The sequence below is a fragment of the Balaenoptera acutorostrata genome, chromosome 16 (genome assembly GCF_949987535.1).
Source record: "Balaenoptera acutorostrata chromosome 16, mBalAcu1.1, whole genome shotgun sequence".
NCBI classification, from domain to species: domain Eukaryota; kingdom Metazoa; phylum Chordata; class Mammalia; order Artiodactyla; family Balaenopteridae; genus Balaenoptera; species Balaenoptera acutorostrata.
The window spans coordinates 62205971-62228938 of NC_080079.1; the positions used below are offsets into that span (position 1 = coordinate 62205971).

At 34.4% G+C, this 22968-nt stretch overlaps 1 protein-coding gene across 3 annotated transcripts in view; it reads left to right on the forward strand.

The window, feature by feature from the left end:
• The window catches only part of P4HA1 (prolyl 4-hydroxylase subunit alpha 1), an 86961-nt gene that overhangs the window by 37191 nt on the left and 26802 nt on the right, over positions 1-22968 (forward strand). For 2 of the 3 annotated variants that reach the window (XM_007167685.3, XM_057530361.1), the window contains exons 6-9: positions 8862-9101; positions 11468-11664; positions 13954-14130; positions 16136-16206. In XM_007167685.3, the coding sequence (XP_007167747.1) occupies positions 8862-9101; positions 11468-11664; positions 13954-14130; positions 16136-16206 (685 nt within the window). Of the gene's footprint in view, positions 1-8861; positions 9102-11467; positions 11665-13953; positions 14131-16135; positions 16207-17229; positions 17301-22968 lie in introns of all 3 variants that reach the window. The other variant, XM_007167686.3, reaches the window with a different exon arrangement.

Genomic DNA, 22968 nt, shown 5'->3' on the forward strand with positions numbered 1-22968 from the left:
TTAGTTGTGGTAAGCGGCTCCTTAGTTGTGGCATGTGGGCTCCTTAGTTGCAGCTCGCAGGCTCCTTAGTTGTGGCTCACAGGCTCCTTAGTTGTGGCTTGCCAGCTCCTTAGTTGTGGCATGTGAACTCTTAGTTGAAGCATGCATGTGGGATCTAGTTCCCTGACCAGGGATTGAACCTGGGCCCCCTGCATTGGGAGCGTGGAGTCTTATCCACTGCGCCACGAGGGAAGTCCTGCCTTATGTTTTTTAGTTCACTTCTGGTTTAAAACATCAATTTGTTTAATAGATATTAACTATTTAATGTTTATTTAATATCTACTTAACATAGTAACCATTATGTTAAGTACTAGGGATGCGATAATGAATAACACTGCTTTTTCCCTTAGGGTACTTATATTATGATATGGTATGATGAATGCCTAGATGCAGATAACTTAGGATACTGTGGGAGCACATAGGAGAAAACCTAATTCTGGACTTGATAAGAGAGAGGCATAAAGTAAGACTTCCTGGAAGACAGGATATTTTTAAAAATTGAGATGTAATGGACAAGGAATTAGCTAGGAAATTGGGGGAGGGGGGGAAATAGTGGGCATGAGAAAAATATTCCAAACAGAACATGTATATAGGCCAGAGAGGAGAGAACATTTAAATCAGATATCTAACAAGTAGTTTGTTCAAGGGGTGAGTGCATGAACAGTGGGAGGGAGTTGGTTTTGTGAGAGTAGTGAGAGATGAGGCTAGATAGGTAAGCAGAAGCCATCTCCTGATGAACTTTGTAAATCATGTGGAGGAGTTTGAAGTGTTCTGAGTGCAATGAGAAGCTATTGAAAAGTTTTAAACAGGGAGGTTATATGATTTTCATTTTAGAAATATCATTCTGGCTGCAGAATGGATTCAGATCTGGGGGTAGGGACAAAGAAATGAGGGAGGAGGCTGTTGTAAAAATTAAGTAAGAGATGATAGTGGTAGCTTAGGTTATTTCCAGTTTTTTGCAGGACCAAGGTTTCAACAGACATCTTTATGTCTTCTTGTGTCTATTACACACATAAAAGAGTTTCTCTTGGATATAAGCTTCTCAAACTTTACTAGATGTGGCCAGATTTTTCTCCAGAGCAGATGTACCAATTAATACTCTCACCAGCAATGTGTGGGAGTTCCCATTTCTTCATATCCTTGCCAACACTTGGCTTTGTCAGATTTAAAATTATAGCAGTTGAGGTGTGAAGCGATAGGGATGAGGGTTGGGGGAAGGATGATTTGTTTTTTTTAATTGCCCTCCCCCCAAAATCAGAGAAATGCTTATTTCAGTGGATTTATATTGATGCCATGTAACTCCTTGATTAATTTTGTCTGTTTCTTTCTCCTTTTTGGGCCTACCTTTTGAAATGCTTTCTTGATATTTTAATATAAAATCTGATAAGTTATATGGATTTTGGCACTAATGATGCCTTTACAGTTCATATAGACTGTTCCTTTAGTTTCAGGTTGTTCCTAACCCTGATTTGTTGAGTAGATTTTTAGCTTCTGAAGATATTACACTTTTGGTGGGGGAGTGAAGTAGAAAAGAATAGCTTTATTGCTTTGCCAGGCAAAAGGGGGGACCACAGCGGGCTAATGCCCTCAAAACTGTGTGTCCCCTACACTTTTCTTTTTGGATAGAAAATGTCTTATATATAAAATTTGATTTACTTCAGGTGGAAGTTGAATGTTCTTCTTGGTCATTTGCATCACTATCTTGGTTAGCTGATAAGGTTAACTACACCAAGCAGTAGATTCTCTGCACATCTCTGGAGCACACTCAGCTATGAGTGTACCATAGTGCCTCTGATGCAAGACATCAACTTCCCAAGTGTATGCATTTTAAACATATTTGTCCCTTACAAATCAAATTTTTGTCCACTAAGTGTTCCTATAAAGTGTAAGAATTTTTAAATCTCCCAGTTTATGGATGAGCCACAAAAAATGTATTTCTAAGTAAATTTTCCTATACTGTCATATAATATTATAGTTTATATTGTGATAATAAATTAAAAGGACTCTTTTTGGTGTTAGTTTTAACTGTAAATTTGGGTTACTACATTCGGTTTGACGTGCTAACATCAGTCATCCATGCCACTTCCTTTGAACCAAAGGAATTTGCAGCTTATTCTTTTTTCTCGTCAAATTCTAACTATTTGTGCTTTGCATGAAAGTTTTTTATAGTCTTTTTCTGCCAACATCACTTTCCTTATCTCATTTTCTTTGTCTTCTTGTGCATTTACTTTTTCTTCTCATGTTCTCTATTTTGGAAGCAGCCTTCCCTTTCAAATGCTACATCACTTCATTTTCATTTTCATTTTCTTCTTTAATACAATTCCTAGGCATTTTGCCTTTGATAATTGTGAATAGATCAATAGGTAAGATAACCAGAGATACTTTAACTACCAAGGCAGAATAGCTAAAGATACTCTACTATCCCCATTGTGCTTTCAGATAATGTTGCCAGGATATCAGGTCATGTAAAAAATATTTCTGGTGCTCTCTACGGGTATTAATGGCATACTCTCCTCTTGTGTCTTTTGCATGTCCCTGAGAAAAAACATTCTTTTTTTTTTTTTTTTTTAAATTTTATTTATTTATTTATTTTATTTTTTGGTTGTATTGGGTCTTCGTTTCTATGCGAGGGCTTTCTCTACTTGCGGCAAGCGGGGGCCACTCTTCATCGCGGTGCACGGGCCTCTCCCGTTGCGGAGCAACGGCTCCAGACGCGCAGGCTCAGTAATTGTGGCTCACGGGCCCAGTTGCTCCGCGGCACGTGGGATCTTCCCAGACCAGGGCTCGAACCCATGTCCCCTGCACCGGCAGGCAGACTCTCAACCACTGTGCCACCAGGGAAGCCCCAAAACATTCTTAATTACTGCTTTGTAAGCTCGTCTTAGAACTGTATTCCAGTTCTCATAACTGAAAAATAATAGGAGAGTCAAAATTCAGTATGTTTCTTTTGTTTCTGAAATTGTGTCATGTTAAACTATTAATAAGTTAGTTTCTTGGTATCCTTTTCTAGATTAGAGTGTGGAGTAGAGAGTTAGTAACTGTCAAAATATGGATCTTCATCTTCATTTTAGTAGTACACTGATAATCAGTTACTATCCATAAGTGACTAACAGGAAGCAAAAAAAAAAAATAGTGAATGGAGGTAGTTGTATGATTTGAATATTTAATTGTATTGGTCCATGTGATCCTCCAATGCATACATCTCCATGCTAGGACTGTGCTTGGTACTAGAATGTAACAGGTCATATCCTCAGACTAGGGCATGCTATGCCCTAGACAGTGAATGTCTGATCACTAGCAAAATGTGCCCATGATTTTATTTCCTCTTAATTTATTTCTCATGAACTCCTTTTCTGCTAGCATTAAAAACAAAACAAAACAAAACATGTTGACACCATTGGATAGGTTATAGCTAAGTCTGGTTTTAGCCAATTTACTGCCTTGTTGAAGTATAGTCAATCAAAAGTTAAGGAAAACACCATTGTATTCCTTTTTCTACCAGTTTCCTTCGTGATGTTATCAGACATATGTTTCTTTTGGTTAAATAACTAGAAGTGAATTCTCTGGGTTGCATGGTAGGTATATATTTAATTTTTAAGAAACCACCAAATTGTTGTACCATTTTATACTCCTGTCATCAGTGTATGAGAGTTTCAGTTCCTTCACATACTTGCAAACACTGTGAATAAGTCCTCCAACTATGTTCTTTGTTAAAATTGCTTTGGCTATTCTAAATTCTTTGGATTTCCATATAAATCTTAGGATCAGCTTGTCAGTTTCTACAAAAATGCCTGTAGGAATTTTTATTAGGGTTGTTTTGAATCTTGGGGAGAATTTGGGCAGCACTGTCATTTTAAAAAGATAATTTTCTAATCCATGAACATGCTATCTCTGTTTATTTAGGTCAGAAAACTTGGTATAGGAGATAAGATATTTTGACATTAACATTAAACCACTGTGAGTCTCACATTTATTGTTTGAACGTTGGTATCAAAAGTTGGAAAAAATTTTCTTTTTCTTTCTCCCCTCCTCCTTTTCTCCTCCTCCTTCTTCTTCTACATCTTTTTCACTGAAAGCAAATTTGTCACAGGCTCAGTTTTTAATTCATATCCTATCTTTGTCCTCTTCTGTTGTTCAAAAACTTTATATTGTTTTGGTTTCTGTTATATTTAGAAATGTGTTGACAAATGAAACATGATAACACATTGTCCAACAGAGGAACATGAAACTAACTAGCATAGTGGGCAGTATCCATTTTGGGGTCTGACATAATACCTTTTTCATTGGATTGCCATGAGAATCAAATGAGCTAAAAGCATGTGAGAACTAAAACTGAAAAATGCTGTTATTAATGTTTTATTTAAAAGCGGTGCCCAAATAAACTTTTTTAAAATTGAGACATAATTGACATATAACATTGTATTAGTTTTGGGTGTACAACATGATGCGGATATGTACGTATTGTGAGATGATCACCACAAGATGTTAACATCCACCATCACACGTAGTTACAAAAAAATTTTTTCTTGTGATGAGGACTTTTAAGATCTACTCTTCCAGCAACTTTTAAATATACAATACAGTATTATTAACCATAGTCACCATGCTATACATTACATCCCCAGGACTTATTTATCATATAACTGGGAGTTTGTACCTTTTGACCACCTTCACCATTTCTCTCATATTAGTTTTAGTTATGCAGAACTTTTTATATTCGTTCAAAGTCCAAACTATACTAATAAGGTCCACTGACAGAAGTCTCACTTTCATTTCTGTACTCCTCAACCTGTTCCTTTCTTCTTCCTATATGTAACTACCACTTTATTAGCTTTTTCATTTCCACTGTTTCTTTTTGAAAATATAAGCAAATGTATATATATTCCTATTTCCTCTCAACATCAGCAGAGAAGGCAGCATGGTATAAATACTTCCTGTACTTTGGCATTTTAATTTATTGATATGCTCTAGATAGTACTTCATATCCTATATAGAAATCCTCCTCATTTCTTTTTACAGCTGCATGTTACTCCATTTTGTGGAGTTACCATAGTTTATTTAACTGGGCGCCTATTGATGGACATCTGGTTTGTTTGCAGTCTTTTGCTTTTATAAAAATAATACTTCCATTAACCTTGTGCATATATTATTTTGTTTTTTTGCTAAGTGATCTTTGGGATATTTTTTCTAGAAGTGATGCCACTGAATCAAAGAGGAAATGCATAGGAAATTTTGCTAATATTGTCCCAGTTTCCCCCCATAATGGTTCTGTCATTTTGTATTTCTAGCAGCAATATATGAGAGTGCCTATTTCCCCACAGCATCACAAAAAAAATTTCAAACTTTGAGATTTTTGCCAATCTGATGGCTCACTTTTCTTTAAATGTATACCAATTTCTTTGGTTATCTTTTTTTTTTTTTTTTTTGGTACCTCAGACTTTTCTTTTGGAATTGTTTTCTTCCTCCTTGAAACAAATCTTTAAGAAGCCCTTGCATGTACTTTGTTTGGCTTATTATTCTCTATGCTTCCTGAATCTGAAGTTTCATGTATTCTAATTCTAGAAAATTGTCCATCAATATTTCTTTAAATAGTGCCTTTTCCACATTCTGTTGTCTTCTTCTGACACATGCTGTTGTCTTCTGTCTTCTTTTTTTTTTTTTTAATTAATTTATTTATTTTTGGCTGCATTGGGTCTTCATTGCTGCGCTCAGGCTTTCTCTACGCGCGCAGGCTTCAGTAGTTGTGGTTCGCAGGCTCTAGAGTGCAGGGTCAATAGTTGAGGCACATGGGCCCAGTTGCTCCACGGCATGTGGGATCCTCCTGGACCAGGGCTCGAACCCGTGTCCCCTGCACTGGCAGGCGGACTCCGAACCACTGCGCCACCAGGGAAGCCCTGTCTTCTTATTTTTTCTTTCTTGTCTTTTAACTAGAACTTCATGTGTATTCCTCCTCTCTGCTGCATCCTGGGTAGTTTATCCTATGGTAATTTATTCAGTTCTCGCTTCTAGGTTTATTATTCTCTTTTTTGTTGTGTCTAACTTGCTGTTTAACCTGACCAATATGTCTTTATTTCATTGATAATATTTTTAATTTCTGAAAGTTCTATTTCTTCCCCCCACTCAAATCTGCCTGGTCTTTTTTAGGGTATCTTACATGTTCATATTTTCTATTTTTAAAAAATTCTTTAAACATTTTAATTATAGTTGTTTTGTATTCTTAATCTGATAACACCAACATCTGAAGACCTTGGGGGATGTCTAATACTGGTTTTTAATAGTTTCTGCTAATTTTGCTCATAGTGGCTTGTTTCATCATGTGCTTTGTGATTTTGGATTGTATGCATTTCTTCAGATTGTGTGTTGGAATATTGCAAAACCTGAGGTGAGGGTGCATTTTGCAGAGTTTAAATGTTGCTTCTGCCAGTTGTCCTATTACATTACCAACCTATGACTACTTTAAGTTAAATTCTTGGCTTTAGTTTCCCAGACCATGGAGACAGCATATGTTTGAAATGAAAACCTCCCTGAAAGTGTGCCTGTGGAGTTCTAAGGGGTTGTTTTTCCCCTACCTGCAGTGAAGACTGAGGAAAAATAAGTTCTTCTGTTGTTTCTCTTTGCCAGCTGACAGAGTTTATTTTCTAGTTCATTCTTCCATTCAAGATGTAGTTCTTCAAGGGTCTGCTTTGTCACTTTGCATGGGCCTGAGGCTTTATCTCCTGTCCCTTTCTTGGTGGTTAAAAAATCAAGCTTCTAGTATTCTGATCTGGTGACTGCCTCCAGAGGAGATGCAGCTTCATCCTCTGCTTACCTCTCTAGGTTTCAAGTTCCTTTTTGGTTTTGGCCCCAAGAAATTTGCTTAATTCCTGCGAACTTGGCCATAGTACAAATGGATAATTGTTACATTTAATTCAGCATTTCTAGGTAGAGTCGACCCTTGAACAATGCTGGGGTTAGGGGTGCTGACCCCCTGAGCAGTTGAAAATCTGCGTGTCTATTTTGACTCTCCCAAAACTTAACTACCAATAGACTACTGCTGACCGGAAGCCTTACTGATAATTTAAACAGTTGATTAACACATACTTTGTATGTTACATGTATTATATACTGTATTTTTACAATAAAGTAAGCTAGAGAAAAGAAAATGTTATTAATAAAATCATAAGGAAGAGAAAATACATTTACAGTACATATATGTATTTACTGAAAAAAATCCACATATAAGTGGACTTGTGCAGTTCAAACCCTTGTTCAGGGATCAACTGTGTTTTATATCAGAAGCAATTCCCTCTGGGCCACCCCAGAATATGTGGTCCAGATGTAATTTTCTCTCTGTTGCTTACTTAACATGGTATACACAAAAAACAACATAAAATACTCAGGCTTTTAAAGTCTCCTCTTAACTCACCTGATTTACTGTTTATAAAAATGCAGTGTTATATGGTTGCTATCATTCAGAGTATATTTTTTACATTTATTTCTTTCTATAGTTCTTTCTCTATTTTTCCTTATTCTTATGAAAGTAATGGTAATTGTACAATATTTGAAACAAATAATTAGTCGATAATAAAAAGACAAGTAACCAAATTTTTAAATGGGCAAAAGGATTTGAATAGACATTTTTCCAAAGATGATATACAAATGGCCAATAAGCATGTGAAAAGATGCTCAACATCATTTAGGGAAATAAAATTTAAAAACCACGATGAAATACTACATCATACCCACAATGGCTATAATAAAGGTGGAGAATAACATGTATTGGTGAGGATGTAGAGAAATTAGAACCCTCATACATTGCTGGTAGGATTGTAAAAAGGTGCAGCCACTTTAGAAAAAAGTTTGGCGGTTTCTGAAAATGTTAAGCATAGATTTGCCATAAGACCCAGCAATTCCAGTGCTACATATACTCAAGAGTAATGAAAAAATGTGTCCACAGAAAAACTTGTACATGAATGTTCACAGTAGCATTATTAATAAAAGCCAAAAAAGTGGAAACAACTCAAATGTCCATCAACTGATAAGCAAAATGTAGTCTATCCCAATGGACTAGTATTTGGCAATAAAAAGAACCTTGAAAACATTATGCTGAGTGAAGGAGTCCAATCACGGAAGACCATATGTTGTGTGATTCCATTTATGTGAGATAGCCAGAATAGGCAAATCTACAGATACAGAAAGTAGATTAGTGGTGTCTAGGGATAGGGCAGGAAAGGGGAGATGATGGGTAGTGACTGCTTATGGTTACAGAGTTTCTTTTTGGGGTGATGAAAATGATCTAAAATTAGATTATGGTGATGGTTGTACAACTCTGTGAATATACTAAAAACTATTGGGTTCTTTAACTGGGTGAACTTTATGGTATGTAAATTACATACCATTAGTGCTTTTGAAAAGGATTACTGTAGGGGAAGGGAAGAGGGGAAAGAATCAATTGAAAGATTTGTCTCTCTTCCTGTCCATTTATCCCTTGCCCAGATTGTTGGTTAAGAGTTAGATATATCTCATATGGTGATTCCCGCTGTGTTGGAAAATTGCATGCTTCAACTTAATTGATGCTTCATTTTGGTATGATGGCTGATAATTGAAGTCTCGGGTTCTATAGGTCCCACGTTATCTATTAGCTGTGTGATCCTTGCCATGTTTCATTACCTTGTAGATTGTTCCTTTGTTTATAAACTTAGGATAATTCCTGCTTTTCCTCCCTCAGAAGGTTGTTGTGAGGTTCAAATGAGAGCGAGAGAGTACTTTGAAAGCTGTGTAGTCCTAAATAAATATATAATAGTATTAAGATTCCTAAAGTTCTCTGTATTTTGTTTCCATAGGAGTAAAACACAAATCATTTCTAACAGTTGAGGACTGTTTTGAGTTGGGCAAAGTGGCCTACACAGAAGCAGATTATTACCATACAGAACTGTGGATGGAACAAGCACTAAGGCAGCTGGATGAAGGCGAGGTTTCTACCATTGATGAAGTCTCTGTTCTAGATTATTTGAGCTATGCGGTGTACCAGCAGGGAGACATGGATAAGGCACTTTTGCTCACAAAGAAGCTTCTTGAACTAGGTATGTTAATTTGGCCTAATTCAAGGTTAAAGATGTATTGGTGGATATATAGATATACTAATTATAATTATGTGTGACTGTATATATTTGTCATATAGCTTTGTTACTTTTTATTTGTCATAAGTCAGGAGCTCATCTGTCAGATGTACTTTATCTTTCTGTTTATCCTCTAAATAAATGGCAACTGGTCTTTCTCACCTAACAGTACTACAACAGTAGCTGTGTTTCTCTGCTCTGTACTCTTCAGGAATTTCAAAATTGGATCTAACCTAGCTAACTCAGTCAAAAATATTTGTTTACCCTGTTGCCATATTAAATATAGACCTGTGTCCTTTGAAGGAAGTTTTTGGTTTATTGCATTTCATATTCAGAAATAGTGATTTGAAATGTCAACCTTAAATAAAAAGGTAAAATGAGGCACACTCAAAATTGTCCAAAAGATGAGTTCAGTCAGTAATAGCAGAGGAATTGCATTCAGGACCTGCAAAATGTAGGAAGCTACAGGTGAGACCATTGAGGGATTGGGGTAGGCTATGTTTATGGGCAGGGAATGTAAAGAGGGGAGAGTTCAGTTAGAGTCTGTTCAAATCAAAAACAAATGGGGACTAGCATTGAACATTCCCTAAGCAGACAAAAGCAGTCCAGTCATACAAACAAAGCTCAATTCAGCTTACTTTTAAGACTAACTCAACCTGGGTGATTTCTTGTTCATGCCCCTGGAAACCATAAGCAACATTTCCTAAGATTGATATGAGGCAACCCCTGACCAATTCCCTATAATTTAAGAAAATTCCAATATTATCAGTTTTCTGAAAATCAGGCATTTATGGGAAATCAGTCTCTCAGTCCTTAAGTTTTGTGGTCCTGAGGGCACATGAATGAGATTTTCCATTTTATATCCTCTGGTTGAAATTCTTTCATAGAAGTAAATAGAATGGAAATATATTTGATTGTCATATTCAAATGTTAGGAAAATATGATATCTTATGAAGATTTTACTACTAGTATTTTGAACAGAGATGTAGTGTTTCTGTAAGTATGAGCCAGGGGCCACATGCATCAGAATTACTTGGATACTTATTAGAAATGAAAATTCCTTGATCTCCATGCCAGACCTACTAACTCAGAATCTGTGGTGGAGTTGTATGCTAAAAAAATTCATGTGGTCTTTGGTGTATAATGAAGCTCTAAAACTTAAAAAAAATTCTTTTTATGAATAGGTAAATATGTGTATGTTAGGAGAGTCGAACAGTTCAAAAACATTGGTCATCTGAAAATAAGCTTTTGATAATTAGGTTATTTCTTAGTTGAGTGAATTAATAAATTGAGATATTAATTCAATTACCCTTTTTTTCCCAGTGTTTTTTAGTGATATTTTTCCTCCTGACTTAAAAAATACTTCATTCATTGTAGAAAAAATTTTAAAGTAGAAACAGATACAGAAGAGTCATCACTCAGAGCCAATCACTCGGAGATACCCACCAATTTTTTTTGTTTCCTCATAGTATACCCCCTCTCCCCTTTTCCCTTTCTTTTACAAAAGTAGACTCATATTGTGTGTATCACAACATATATTATGAGCAGTTTCTCAAAGACAAGAAGTATTTTACAAATCTAAGGCTAGATTTTTTAAACACTTCAATTAATGTCACAAGTGAAGTTTCTGTGTTCTGTTCTGTCTTTTTCATTTGTGTGTGCGTGGTTGTTTGGATTTTTTTTCTCCTGGATGGGTGGAGTAGTCCTCCTTTCCCCTACTAAAAGATAGCTAACAATTATGACTAGCAATTCCAAGGCAGTTAGTGGATTCTGGCTTATTTGAAAATTATATTTTTAGTTTCTCTTTTCCGTCTCACTTAGAATTTTGGGATGGAAGTCCACTCAGCCCTCAGAAGTAGACTGTGTTCTGTGTTTATAGTGTGTCTGTGGTAAAGGTTGCTTTTGAAATGTATACCTTGTCTTCCCCATGGTCATTACATTTCAATCTCAGAAAAATCTTTTCCATTGCCTCAAATAAGTGTAATAAGTAATACTGGAAAATTCATTTGACATCAAAGCTGATTAGTAACTTCTCACATGGAACATTCTCAAAGTAGAAGCGGTAATTGCTACTTTGAAATAAATGGCTGATTTCCATCTCCAGAACTCTTTTTATATAGGGTGACTATATGTCTTGATGTGCTTGGGGCAGTACAGGTTTACACCTATTGTTTTGGTATAATAATTTTCATTAGTGCCTCCTTTCACTCTCAAAAGCATCCTGGTTTGGAAGGTAAATTTATATATTCCTCCACTTGTATATTGTTGTATTCTGATGCTTGAACAACTGTAAGCTTACTCATGGACATGCTTTCTTTCTTTTCTAATAGATCCTGAACATCAGAGAGCTAATGGTAACTTAAAATATTTTGAGTATATAATGGCTAAAGAAAAAGATGCCAATAAGTCTGCTTCAGATGATCAATCTGATCAGAAAACCACACCGAAGAAAAAAGGGGTTGCTGCGGACTACCTGCCAGAGAGACAGAAGTACGAAATGCTGTGCCGTGGGGAGGGTATCAAAATGGTAAAGTGGAAAAGCCAATTGTGTGTGTGTGGAAGTGCATGTGTGTGCGTGTTTGTACATAGTTCTAGAGAGATTTCAGAATTCTTTGATTTTTAAACTTTTGTGATAAAAATCAGAATTATTGATAAAGTATTACAGTATGCCACATCACTTTATTGAGGTGTCACACTTAATATGCTCCAACTCTTAGTAAAATAGCTTTAAAACAAAACTTGTGAATCATATACCATTACAATGCATTTTTGGTAATTATTACCCTTTTCATAGATTAAAACAGGCTTTTTAAGGTGAAGAATCAGATAATTTAAGGGAAGTGATAAAGTTTTTTCTTATATCTTAATGCAAAAAAGATTTCAGCAATCTTAAATAGAAATAATATACCATTCTAACTCACCCTGTGAAAACAATGGATTTATCTATACAGTGATCTCTTTTGGTTCTGCTCCTAGTCAACCTAGACAAGATTGCCTAGTGAAATGTTTTCATCTATTTAAGAAATATTAAAAATGCACAAAGACTTTAAACAGATTTTGGCTTTAACATTTATTCTTTAAAATACTAAAATGTGTCTATAAATATCGCTTTGTTTATTGTATATCTATATTTATGTATTTGTACTCAGATTACCAGTGCTTCAGGATACTTAATAGGTAATAGGCCAAAAATAATAAAGTTCAAGCGTGGGGAACATAGTTTTTGTTCAGCCTTAGGACTTTTCAGATCCTTTTTATGATAATGTGCATTATGAATAGGATATACTTTGTTTCTCAACATTAATTGATCATGGAATCCTTATTTAAGGAATATCATGTGGCACTAGTGTTCAGTTGAAAGCAGGCATACGTAGAAGGAGTTAGTGAATTTTTGAAGTGAGTACTTTTAAGTGAAAACATTTGAATAGTGTGTATCTTTTTCTCTACTACTGTTAAACTGAAGCTGGCTTTTATGTTTTTATGTTGATGACTTCCTGGTATTTGATGACTCACTGTTGACAGCCTAACCTCTAACAGCAAATAAGTAGATCATATTTATGTTGACATTTTTGATAAGTTTGTGGATTCCCAGAAGAACATGTTTACTTTTGCTTTGGGAGCTAATAAGTAAATACAAATTAGACTCATGAAACATTTTTTTAAAATTTCACATCTAAATATTTTAGTGTGTATCTTTTAAAGATAAGGACTCTTAAAAAATAACCACAATACCATTATCATGGTATTTCCAGTATCACAGTATTCATAGTAGTTCCATAGTATCATCAAATATCTAGTCAGTGTTCAGATTTCCAATAGTAAGCAGATATTTTTTATTGCCCTTAGAATCTCTTAAAGAAGAGAGCAAAATAGAACTACAGATATAAAAACAGAAGTCTGTTAATTTGCCAGTTTGTTGATGTAACACACACATGTCAACTCTGCCCCAGATCAAAAGAGCATCCTTTTTCTCAGAATAGTTAAATTCATCTCATCATCATATAAAAAACTTATTTGATATAAAACCTTGGATTTGATTCTAGGTAAATAAAGTACAAGAATAAACATGAATCATTATTTGTTTTTGTATAGTTAATAATTAAAACCAAAACTAATATTATTCCTACCTCATAATATGAAATACTTGTTTAATCAAGAGAAGAATCAGCAATGGAATAACTTACTTAGTTAATATAATACATAGATGATTGAAAGGAACATTTATTTGTTTTATTGACCACTCTGTCTTTAATACCTGCTAGTAAAAGCACCTAGCTTCTTTGTTTAATAACTTATTTTCTCTTTTTCAGAGCTACCCATTTTCTTCTTTACTTTAAAAAAAAAAATCCCTTAAATTTTTTTAAAATTGGGAGGTATTTGGGAAAACCTGGTTAGGTTTTGTTTTGTTTTCTTTTTTTTTTCTTTCAGAAACTTTCTGAGTGCTTCCCAGTTACTTTGTGAAGTTTGGAGCAGTGCTGGTCATTCATTTCATATTTCTATAAATATTTTATTATTTCTTTCATATTTACAATGCCTGAACTTTATTTTGATGAGAGAAGGGGTTAAAGAGAAACCTCACCTTTTAAAAATTTAAGGCCTACCATCTCTTCCAGAAAATAATCATTAATAAAACTTTTAAAATCCTGAAGGTCCCATTTGATGCAGAATATTTGCAGGGTACTGTTTCTTTTGTGTGTTCTTCCTCAGATAATCTGTGTATACAGTAGCATGATTATTGTTTCTTATCTTCATAGGAACAAGCATTAAAAATACTATTACTCTAATATATTTATAATTTTTTTAACTTTATGTTTAGACTCCTCGGAGACAGAAAAAACTCTTTTGCCGCTACCATGATGGAAACCGGAATCCTAAATTTATTCTGGCTCCAGCCAAACAGGAGGATGAGTGGGACAAGCCTCGTATTATTCGCTTCCATGATATTATTTCTGATGCAGAAATTGAAATTGTTAAAGATCTAGCAAAACCAAGGGTAAATAATTTTTTTCTTTTTTTCTCTCCTCAATTTACTCTACCGGTGTTTCAGTTTTTTCCTTTGCAAGATTATAAAAATGATAATTGACATGGCAATAAGCCCATAGATAGTTTTAGATATTGTTGTTGCAAACTAATGGAATTAACTAAGCTCTGTACCAGTTGTTCTGTGTCATCAACACAAATAACATACCTTGCAGCTGGGTTTTAAGCCCTTATTTATGAAAATCATAGATGAGATTTTTATTCACACTTGACAAATTTGTGTTTCAGCATCTTCCTGAAAAAGTTTTCTATGTGCTTTGGGGCCCTTTAATCTCAGAGACTAATCAAAGACCAACTTTTTATATCTTCTATAGTTTTATCTGAAATAATACTTGAAGTATTTTTATTCCTGTTTAGGTACATTATTACTAGAAGGATATAACTAGGTACAAGCATCTTGCTAATCTGAAATAATGACATCATAGTTTTCTGACTTCAACCCACGTCATTTATCTTAATAAGAAAAACAATTTATTGTAAACACAATCCTATAAACTTAGTGTTTAGCATAGAAATTCTTCTTTTGCAAGAGTGTGAGAAAGATTGCCCTTTATGCTCTTGCCTTTTTTCCCATCAGCTTGTTCTTAAAATCTGTTTGGTCTTATTGATAGTAAAATACAAACCACCATCATTTTCATAAAGAGATTGTTAAATAAACACTAGGAATATTTTTGCTCGATTATTACACAGGAATTGGCAAATTTTTCTGTAAAAGTCCAGGTAGTGAATATTTTTTTAGGTTTTGCAGGCTGTATAGCCTGTTATATAACTACTCACCTCTGCTGTTGCAGTGCAAAAGCAGCCATAGAAAATACATAAATGAACGTGGCTATATTCCAATGAAAGTTTATTTTTAAAAGCAGGTGGCTGGATGAATTTGGCCCATGGACCACAGTTTGCTGTTCCGTGTTATATCATAAAAGTTGAGTTGTCTGGATATCTGTACTGTAGAATAAACTTGAAGTCAGAATTTTTGTTGTTGTTGTTGTTGAGTTTTACTACTTTTCCAAATGGGTACTTTTTGTTTTTTACTAAAGATTACATTTTAAATGGAAAAGGCCAGTCTAATATGTATGGATGTTGTCCAAGGGAGTTCTTATAAATCTCTTAAGCAGAATGCCACTTACAATCACGTCATATTCTGTCATTCTCTTTTGGATTGTAGTTCACTATTTGTGGTCAGTAAACCAAAATTACCTTGGTAGAATATTTATTAGGAATTCATTTCAGCTTGGAGATCAAGTCTTATATTTCTGGGTTTGGAAGCCTCAGTCTTCAAAGTGGATGCCTCAGTTGGATTATTTGATCAAGAAATTCAATGGCAATAAAAATTTTATACTCTTTTGTTAACATCTGAATCATCCTTCATTTTTAGAAAAAAGTTTAAAATCATTATCTTGGCTGTCTTCTCTTTCTGTTTTTTAACATTTATGAGTTCTTTTCATCTGTCTTTGTGCTCATCCAAGATTATTTCACTGTTTATTTACATCTTGAAGGAAGAAAAGATGACCTTGAAACAAATTTTGAACATTATCTTTGCAAACATTTCCATCACCGACAAAATTAAAACAAAAAGTTTGGAATGGATTATTAACTGCAAATAGCCATTCTTATAACTATAAATTAGACTTCAAATTTTAGAAATTTCTTTTCCTCACTTCACGTCCTCTAACCGTTGAAAGAAATTTAATTTCCAGTCTCTTTTGTTTGTGTACCCTCCATTCATGCAAAACAAAAACAAAAAATTTTAAAGAACTTTTAAAAATGTAAAAAATTTAAAAATCAACAGGCTTTCAAGGCTAAACACAGGTGACTGGAAGTCTATGGAATTATTTTCTCTTTTTAGCCACCTTTGTAAAAAAAAAAAAAAATCCCAGAATTCTGACTGATTGGATAAATGTGATTCATTTTTTTTTTTTTTTTTTATAATGCAACTATTTTGATGGTTGGCTTCACAGCTGAGGCGAGCCACCATTTCAAACCCAATAACAGGAGACTTGGAGACGGTACATTACAGAATTAGCAAAAGGTAAGAGATGTGTATGCTGCATATTCTGCCCTCTAATGAGTGTTTTGTACATCCTACAGGAATTATTCATTTAAGGGAAGTAGGTCATTTTCAGTCTCCAGTCAAGTCACCACCTATTTTTATGCATGGATAAACTGCTTTGTGTTTCACAGGTCTTTCCCTTTAACTAGAAGTTCTGTTTTTAATATTTAATTGGTCTGTTATTTTTAGGGAGTTAATATGCTTTGCATCGCTCTTCAGGTTAGGAATCAAATATCCAGGAAATGGCTTTTATACTTGTTTTCTTTTTCTTGCCAAAGATGGGGGGAAAGAAAGCAGCAGCCTGGATTAATCTGGGAGTAGTCTTTGTTTACGTAGTTCTCTCATATTCATAAATGCTGTGGTGAATTCACATCGTTCTTCATGATGATTGTATTGGCATTTGTTCCTGCATCTTATAAAATAACATTGTCATTTTGGATAATCTATTTCTCCTGTTGGAGTTTTTATTTTTAAAAACTTGCTGACTTAAAAGCTGGCAATGGAAAGAACAGAGTTATGCTTCAGATCTCAGTCTTCCAAATGCTATTGCTTCTGAGTTTAGTTGCCTTTTACTTCACCAGAGAGATTTAACAACAGTTATAGCTTGGTGAGAGTTTTAAAAAATGAATTTAAAGAGACTAAAGAGACCACTAATTATTCTTTTGTCAAATAATTTAAAGAACATTAAACTTCTAGATCTGAGAAAGCACCTGTGAAACCCAGTGCTATAAAAAATTTACATAGAGCTTCAAATGATTTTTTTAAAAAAAAAGTGAAAGGACAATCTACAACAAAAATCTGTCAACCCATTTTCTCTTGATTTGGAAGTGGCTTTTCTTATTGCCACCTTTCTAAATGTTTTTGCTGATTCGAAACCATTACCTACCATCCAGACCAATCTGAACCCTTCCAATCACCTGTGGCTTGGCAAAACAAAACAAAACAAAAGCCCCAAATTGCCTGCTACGTGAGTAAGTCCTTGTCCTTTCTCTTTTTTTGTAGCTGAGCCGAGCTACAGTACATGACCCTGAGACTGGAAAATTGACCACAGCACAGTACAGAGTATCTAAGAGGTAAGGGAGTAATGGGAAGAATTTTAGTCATATTTGGACTATTTTCTTTCTTGAGAATCTAATTTTCATAAAACCCATCATATGATTTCTAAGACCTAGGCTATTAGGCATAGGTATTGGATGACACCCGTGCCTGACTTTTCATGATGGATGTGGTTATGGGGCAGTTAATAGAAATTACTAGATTTTAAAATGCCTGCTGAGATATCCCAAACCCTACCTGATAAGTGAAGTTGTGTTCTCATATTAAAGTTAAGGGAAGTTCCCAAAGAGTCTTCATTGAACAAGGCCTAATTTGGTCTCTGTAGTAAAGCAGGGGTTGAAAAATCTCTGGGTTACTCAGTAGCTGTAGGTAGTGAGAAAATGAATGCCTTGAAGGATTACCTTCAAATTACCTTGCAAATCCTCTGCAAGTCAGTTGGTTTCAAATTCTTTGCTTTTAACAATATTTAAGAGAATCTCCTTAAGTTATTGGCTGATAGATCACTGAAATAATTTTTAATAAAAGGTCACTGTAACTTGTAAGTGTATATAACATATAGGAGCTCACAAAATAAGTGACATTATTTCAACAGAACTCCTTTTCCATCTACTTATTTACATAAAGGTTTCTCAGCTCTCATAAAAATGAAAATAGAAGTATCATTGAGCTGAATTCCGTCTCATTGTAGCAATATTTATGCACAGATATAATACCTAATTGAAAATAACAAAATAAGCTTTATCCATCTCATTAGGAATATTTTAGTATATTTTCACTTTTTATATTTAATGATGATTGTTTAATCATGTTCTTTAGATTAATGTATACTAATTATAATTGTAATAAACCATTCTAGGAGACACTTTTTTTTTTTAACACTTAGGCCTTTATGTTATAGGAAATTTATATTTTTATCAGTTTACATAAATATTTTTCTTGTAGAGAAGTATAATGTGATGAATAAAAGACTTTTGGTCATAGAAATATATCACTCTAGGACAGGGCTTCTCAACCTCAACACTATTGACATTTTGGATCAGATTGATTGTTGTTTGTTGACTGACCTGAGCCTCATAGGATGTTTAGCAGCATCTCTAGTGCCCACTGGATGCCAGAAGCACCCATCGTCCCAGTTGTGACAATCAAAAATGTCTTCAGACATTGCCAAATGTCCCCTGGTAGGCAAAATTCCCACCACCATGCCTGGGAACTCCACCTCTCTACCCCTGTTGAGAACCACTGTTTTAAGATAAGAATGGAATGAAAATGCAAGTTCAAGGAAAAAAAGAAAAGAATAATGTAAAATTTCCAAGTTTTTAAAAAATGCTTCATTAATATATTCTTTATGAAGTGGATGATGGTGGGCATAAAATCATTATGGTATTTAGAGTCCACTGGATACATAAGACAAGTAATCATTTTTCAGAAATTACCACTGTTTTCAGTATGACAGAATTAAATCCTTTGAAACTCTTACGATGAAAAATTTCATTTGTCAACTAAAAATTGTGCAAAGGAGTACATAGATTTTAACAACTATCTTAGGCACTCAAACAAAAAAAGTTAACATTGTTGCTATAAGTCATAGCAAAAGTACTATAAAGGCTAGACAGAATGCATTGATTTCATTTTCTTAATTACTCTTTTTAGGCAAAGCTTTATGTCCTTCACATATTAACTTTCAGCATCCCCACACACATACTCTGATCTCCTAACTGTTTGCCCTATACCACGACCTGTCCCCTTGCCCCTAATCACATTCCTATAATGTGATTTTGATTTTAGTAACACTAATAAAAGGTAAGGATTTGCAGTAACTAATTTGGATAGACATATTGAGCCATGGTTTATAATGCTTCTGTGCATAGTAAGTAACCCTCGTTTTGAGTAAGCTAATTTTCCATTTACGGAACCTTATTCATGTCTAAAAAAATGAAGCCGTTATCTATTTTTAAAAAAATAACTAAATCCATTATATATTTTATCAGAGATTACATGGTGTTAGGCATTTTTACTGTCATAAAGCTAGTAAGTATCTAAAGTCTCCAGATTTTGCTGTTTTTAGGAATCATTTTAAAACAAAATTTTCTGAACTTAGTGTTCTAGAAGTCATTTTTGGAAATTTTCTATATATACAGTAGACCTTTTGACAAAATATTCAGCCCACAGAGTCATTGGGCTTTTACCAACAATTCAAAATAAATCACTCTTAGAAAGGTGGTCTACAAACATTTTTTCTCTGTTAGGAACTAAATACCTCTAAATATTTTGAACTTATTTTTTAAATATTATAATTTTATAGCTCTGAGAAGCAATTTTATTGGATTTTTGAGAAAGGCCCAACCATACTTCATATTATTTATAATAGCAGAAGATATTTAGCCAGTAGCATTAGAAGCATTAGAAGACTGAGTAACACTACAATAAATTCACCCAGGCTTGGCAAAGTATGCAGTGTGGGTGTGTGTTTGTGTTCAAAACAACGTAGTAAAGTAAAAAAAAGAGTTCCACAGCACAGTGATTTTCATCTTTACTCTTGAGGAAAATTGTTCATCAGCCCTTTTAAAAATAAAATATATATGTTGAGAGAGAGCTCTTAACTGTTAAGGAAGGAATTTGCTCCATAAAATATCTAATACATTTCATATTTTAACAAATTAAAAGTTTCTACTATTTTGGAAATTTAATAGCTATGTCAAGACATTTTCTACCCATCACTGTAAATCTGAATTTGAAGATTTTACAAGTGTAATAATTGAGTGTTTTCTGTTTCCTTCGTATTTTATGCCTCTGAAGAAGGCATCTCAAATGCAAAATAGCAGAAAGAGTTTATGTGTACTGATGTCAGTTAATGTGATCCCTTTTACTCTGGGAACATCTGTATTTTGAAAGGCTCAGAAGGGAATTTCAAATATCTGTATTTTGAGAAATTTCTTAAGTGATTGCATCATCATCTGTGGAAGTAAAAATATGTTCCAGTGTTCTAGCAAATAGAATTTTCTTTGGGCAAAGTATGTGTGGAAATCCATTACTGTTTGAAAACATAAAGTTTTAATTTACTTTATTGACTATCTGTGAACTTTTGGCAAATCATTTTCTGTCTTTTCCAATATTTAAAAAAAAAAATTTACTACAACTTGTTAATGGAGAAGCTAATAATTTTGGCTAAATCAGAGAAATGGAATTTTAGTTTTTGAGAGGTAAACATTCAGTTGTATGCTCTGAGAAGACAGTTTAGTTATTTGAGCTCATAAGTCCAGTTAAAGCAATATAAACAATGAGATATGCAAATAAACAGTCTATTTAGTATGATAGAAAAAGCTTCTTTGATTCTGGTGGAATCAGAATCACTTCTTGGAAGTGATTTCATTTTTTTTACTTTCAAGTACAGATTCCTACAGTATGATATTTTATTATGCTTAAGATTTAATTTTCCCCATGTTAATAAGGAGCAAATACAGTGTAAAAATATATTAATATTTTTACAATATAGAGGGCAATGCAAATAGCTTTGTTTTTTTAAATTTTATTTTATTTTTTATACAGCAGGTTCTTATTAGTTATCTATTTTATACATATTAGTGTATAGATGTCAATCCCAATCTCCCAATTCATCCCACTGCCACCCCCCCCCCGCAAATAGCTTTGAATGATATCAGATTTTTTTTAAAGTGGCATAATTTTTTTTAATGAATAATTTTTTTAAATAAATTTATTTATTTATTTTTGGCTGTGTAGGGTCTTTGTTGCTGCACACAGGCTTTTCTCTAGTTGTGGCGAGCAGGGTCTACTTTTTGTTGCGGTGCACGGGCTTCTCACTGCAGTGGCTTCTCTTGTTGTGGAGCACGGGCTCTAGGTGCGCGGGCTTCAGTAATTGTGACACGCGGGCTCAGTAGTTGTGGCTTGTGGGCTCTAGAGCGCAGGCTCACTAGTTGTAGTGCACGGGCTTAGTTGCTCAGCGGCATGTGGGATCTTCCCAGACCAGGGCTGGAACCCGTGTCCCCTGCATTGGCAGGTGGATTCTTAACCACTGCGCCACCAGGGAAGTCCAAATTGGCATAACTCTTTTTTTATTTTTATTTTTTATTTATTTATTTTTTTAATGCTATTCTTGTCTGCTTACATTCTTTTTTTTATGTATGTATGTATGTATGTATGTATGGCTGTGTTGGGTCTTCGTTTCTGTGCGAGGGCTTTCTCTAGTTGTGGCAAGCGGGGGCCACTCTTCATCGCGGTGCGCGGGCCTCTCACTATCGCGGCCTCTCGTTGCCGAGCACAGGCTCCAGACGCGCAGGCTCAGCAACCGTGGCTCACGGGCCAAGCCGCTCCGCAGCATGTGGGATCCTCCCAGACCAGGGCTCGAACCCGCGTCCCCTGCATTGGCAGGCAGACTCTCAACCACTGTGCCACCAGGGAAGCCCTGGCATAACTTTTGACAACAGCATTGCCTTCTATTGGGTAGAACAGTGGTTCTCAGATTGAGATAACTGAAATGGATAGATCTGTAGTGTTGTATAATGGTCCCACTAAGAACCAAAGGGACTGGATAAATTCCCAGTCTGGATGATTAGCCTTTCTTTGTTAACTATTAAGCACATAGAGAAGAATTATTGAAAGTTTTGCCCTCTGTAATTGGCACTTTGGGCCCTGCATTATCTTTTGCCTTTGCAAAAAATCACATAGTGGCATTCAAGTTACATTAATCATATTTCCTTTGGAGGTTTTATAACAATCTTCAAAACCTCCAAAATGGTGTTGTCTATTTACTTGAGCATGCCTTCCTTAGTATTAGAAATATAGTCATGCAGTGTGAGAATGTTTCTCCTTACTTAAATAAAGCATTCCAGTGATATTTTTAAAAAGCATATATTAAAAGAATAAAGATTTTTCAACAGTAGAAATTCATTAGAAATGAAAAAAAAAAATATTGCAATGTTACTCTGCATGCACAACTTAGCTCTCACTTTCCTATCATTAAGAACAAAATAAATATATTTTGGGTTATCTAGTTATTAATGGAAAAAAGGGACACATATAAAATTATCTGGAGAAAGAATTCTGTTTTTCTCCTGGCACTAAATTATGTTTTGTGGAAAAAACACTGTAAAACTTAGTTGACATTTTCAATTATAATTGTACAAAAGATAAAGAATGTTATTCAAATGATTTTTTTCCTGTTACAGTAAATACTATAACTTTACATTCTAACTCAGTTAAAGCACTGGGTACTAGAAGAAAGAATGTTGATTTCTGATTACTTAATTTAATGTAGGAGTAAGACTTCCAGATCCTAAAGAATTGACAGTTAACATATTACAGTATCATTGTCTCCACTGAATTTTTAAATTTTAAAACAACTCAGAGCTAATTTCTTCAACTACCCGATAGGTCTACAATAATGTTGCTGAAGACGGATTAGCAGTAATGCTTTAAGGGTGGGATCTAGATGAATGAAATGTTTTAAACATATGGAGTTCTCCAGCTTAGGAAAATCTTAGTATATTTTGGAGAGGTTTTCATGTAAAAGTCAAATTAAGTGAAATAACTTCCTATGTAGAACTCATTTTCCTCTCTAATGACTATGGCAGAACCACAATTAAGATAAGTTTATTTTTAAGCTGCAGTTATCAATGACTTTCTCTCATCTGAGGCTTAACTGCTAAGCCTCAAACCTTCTATTGAGAT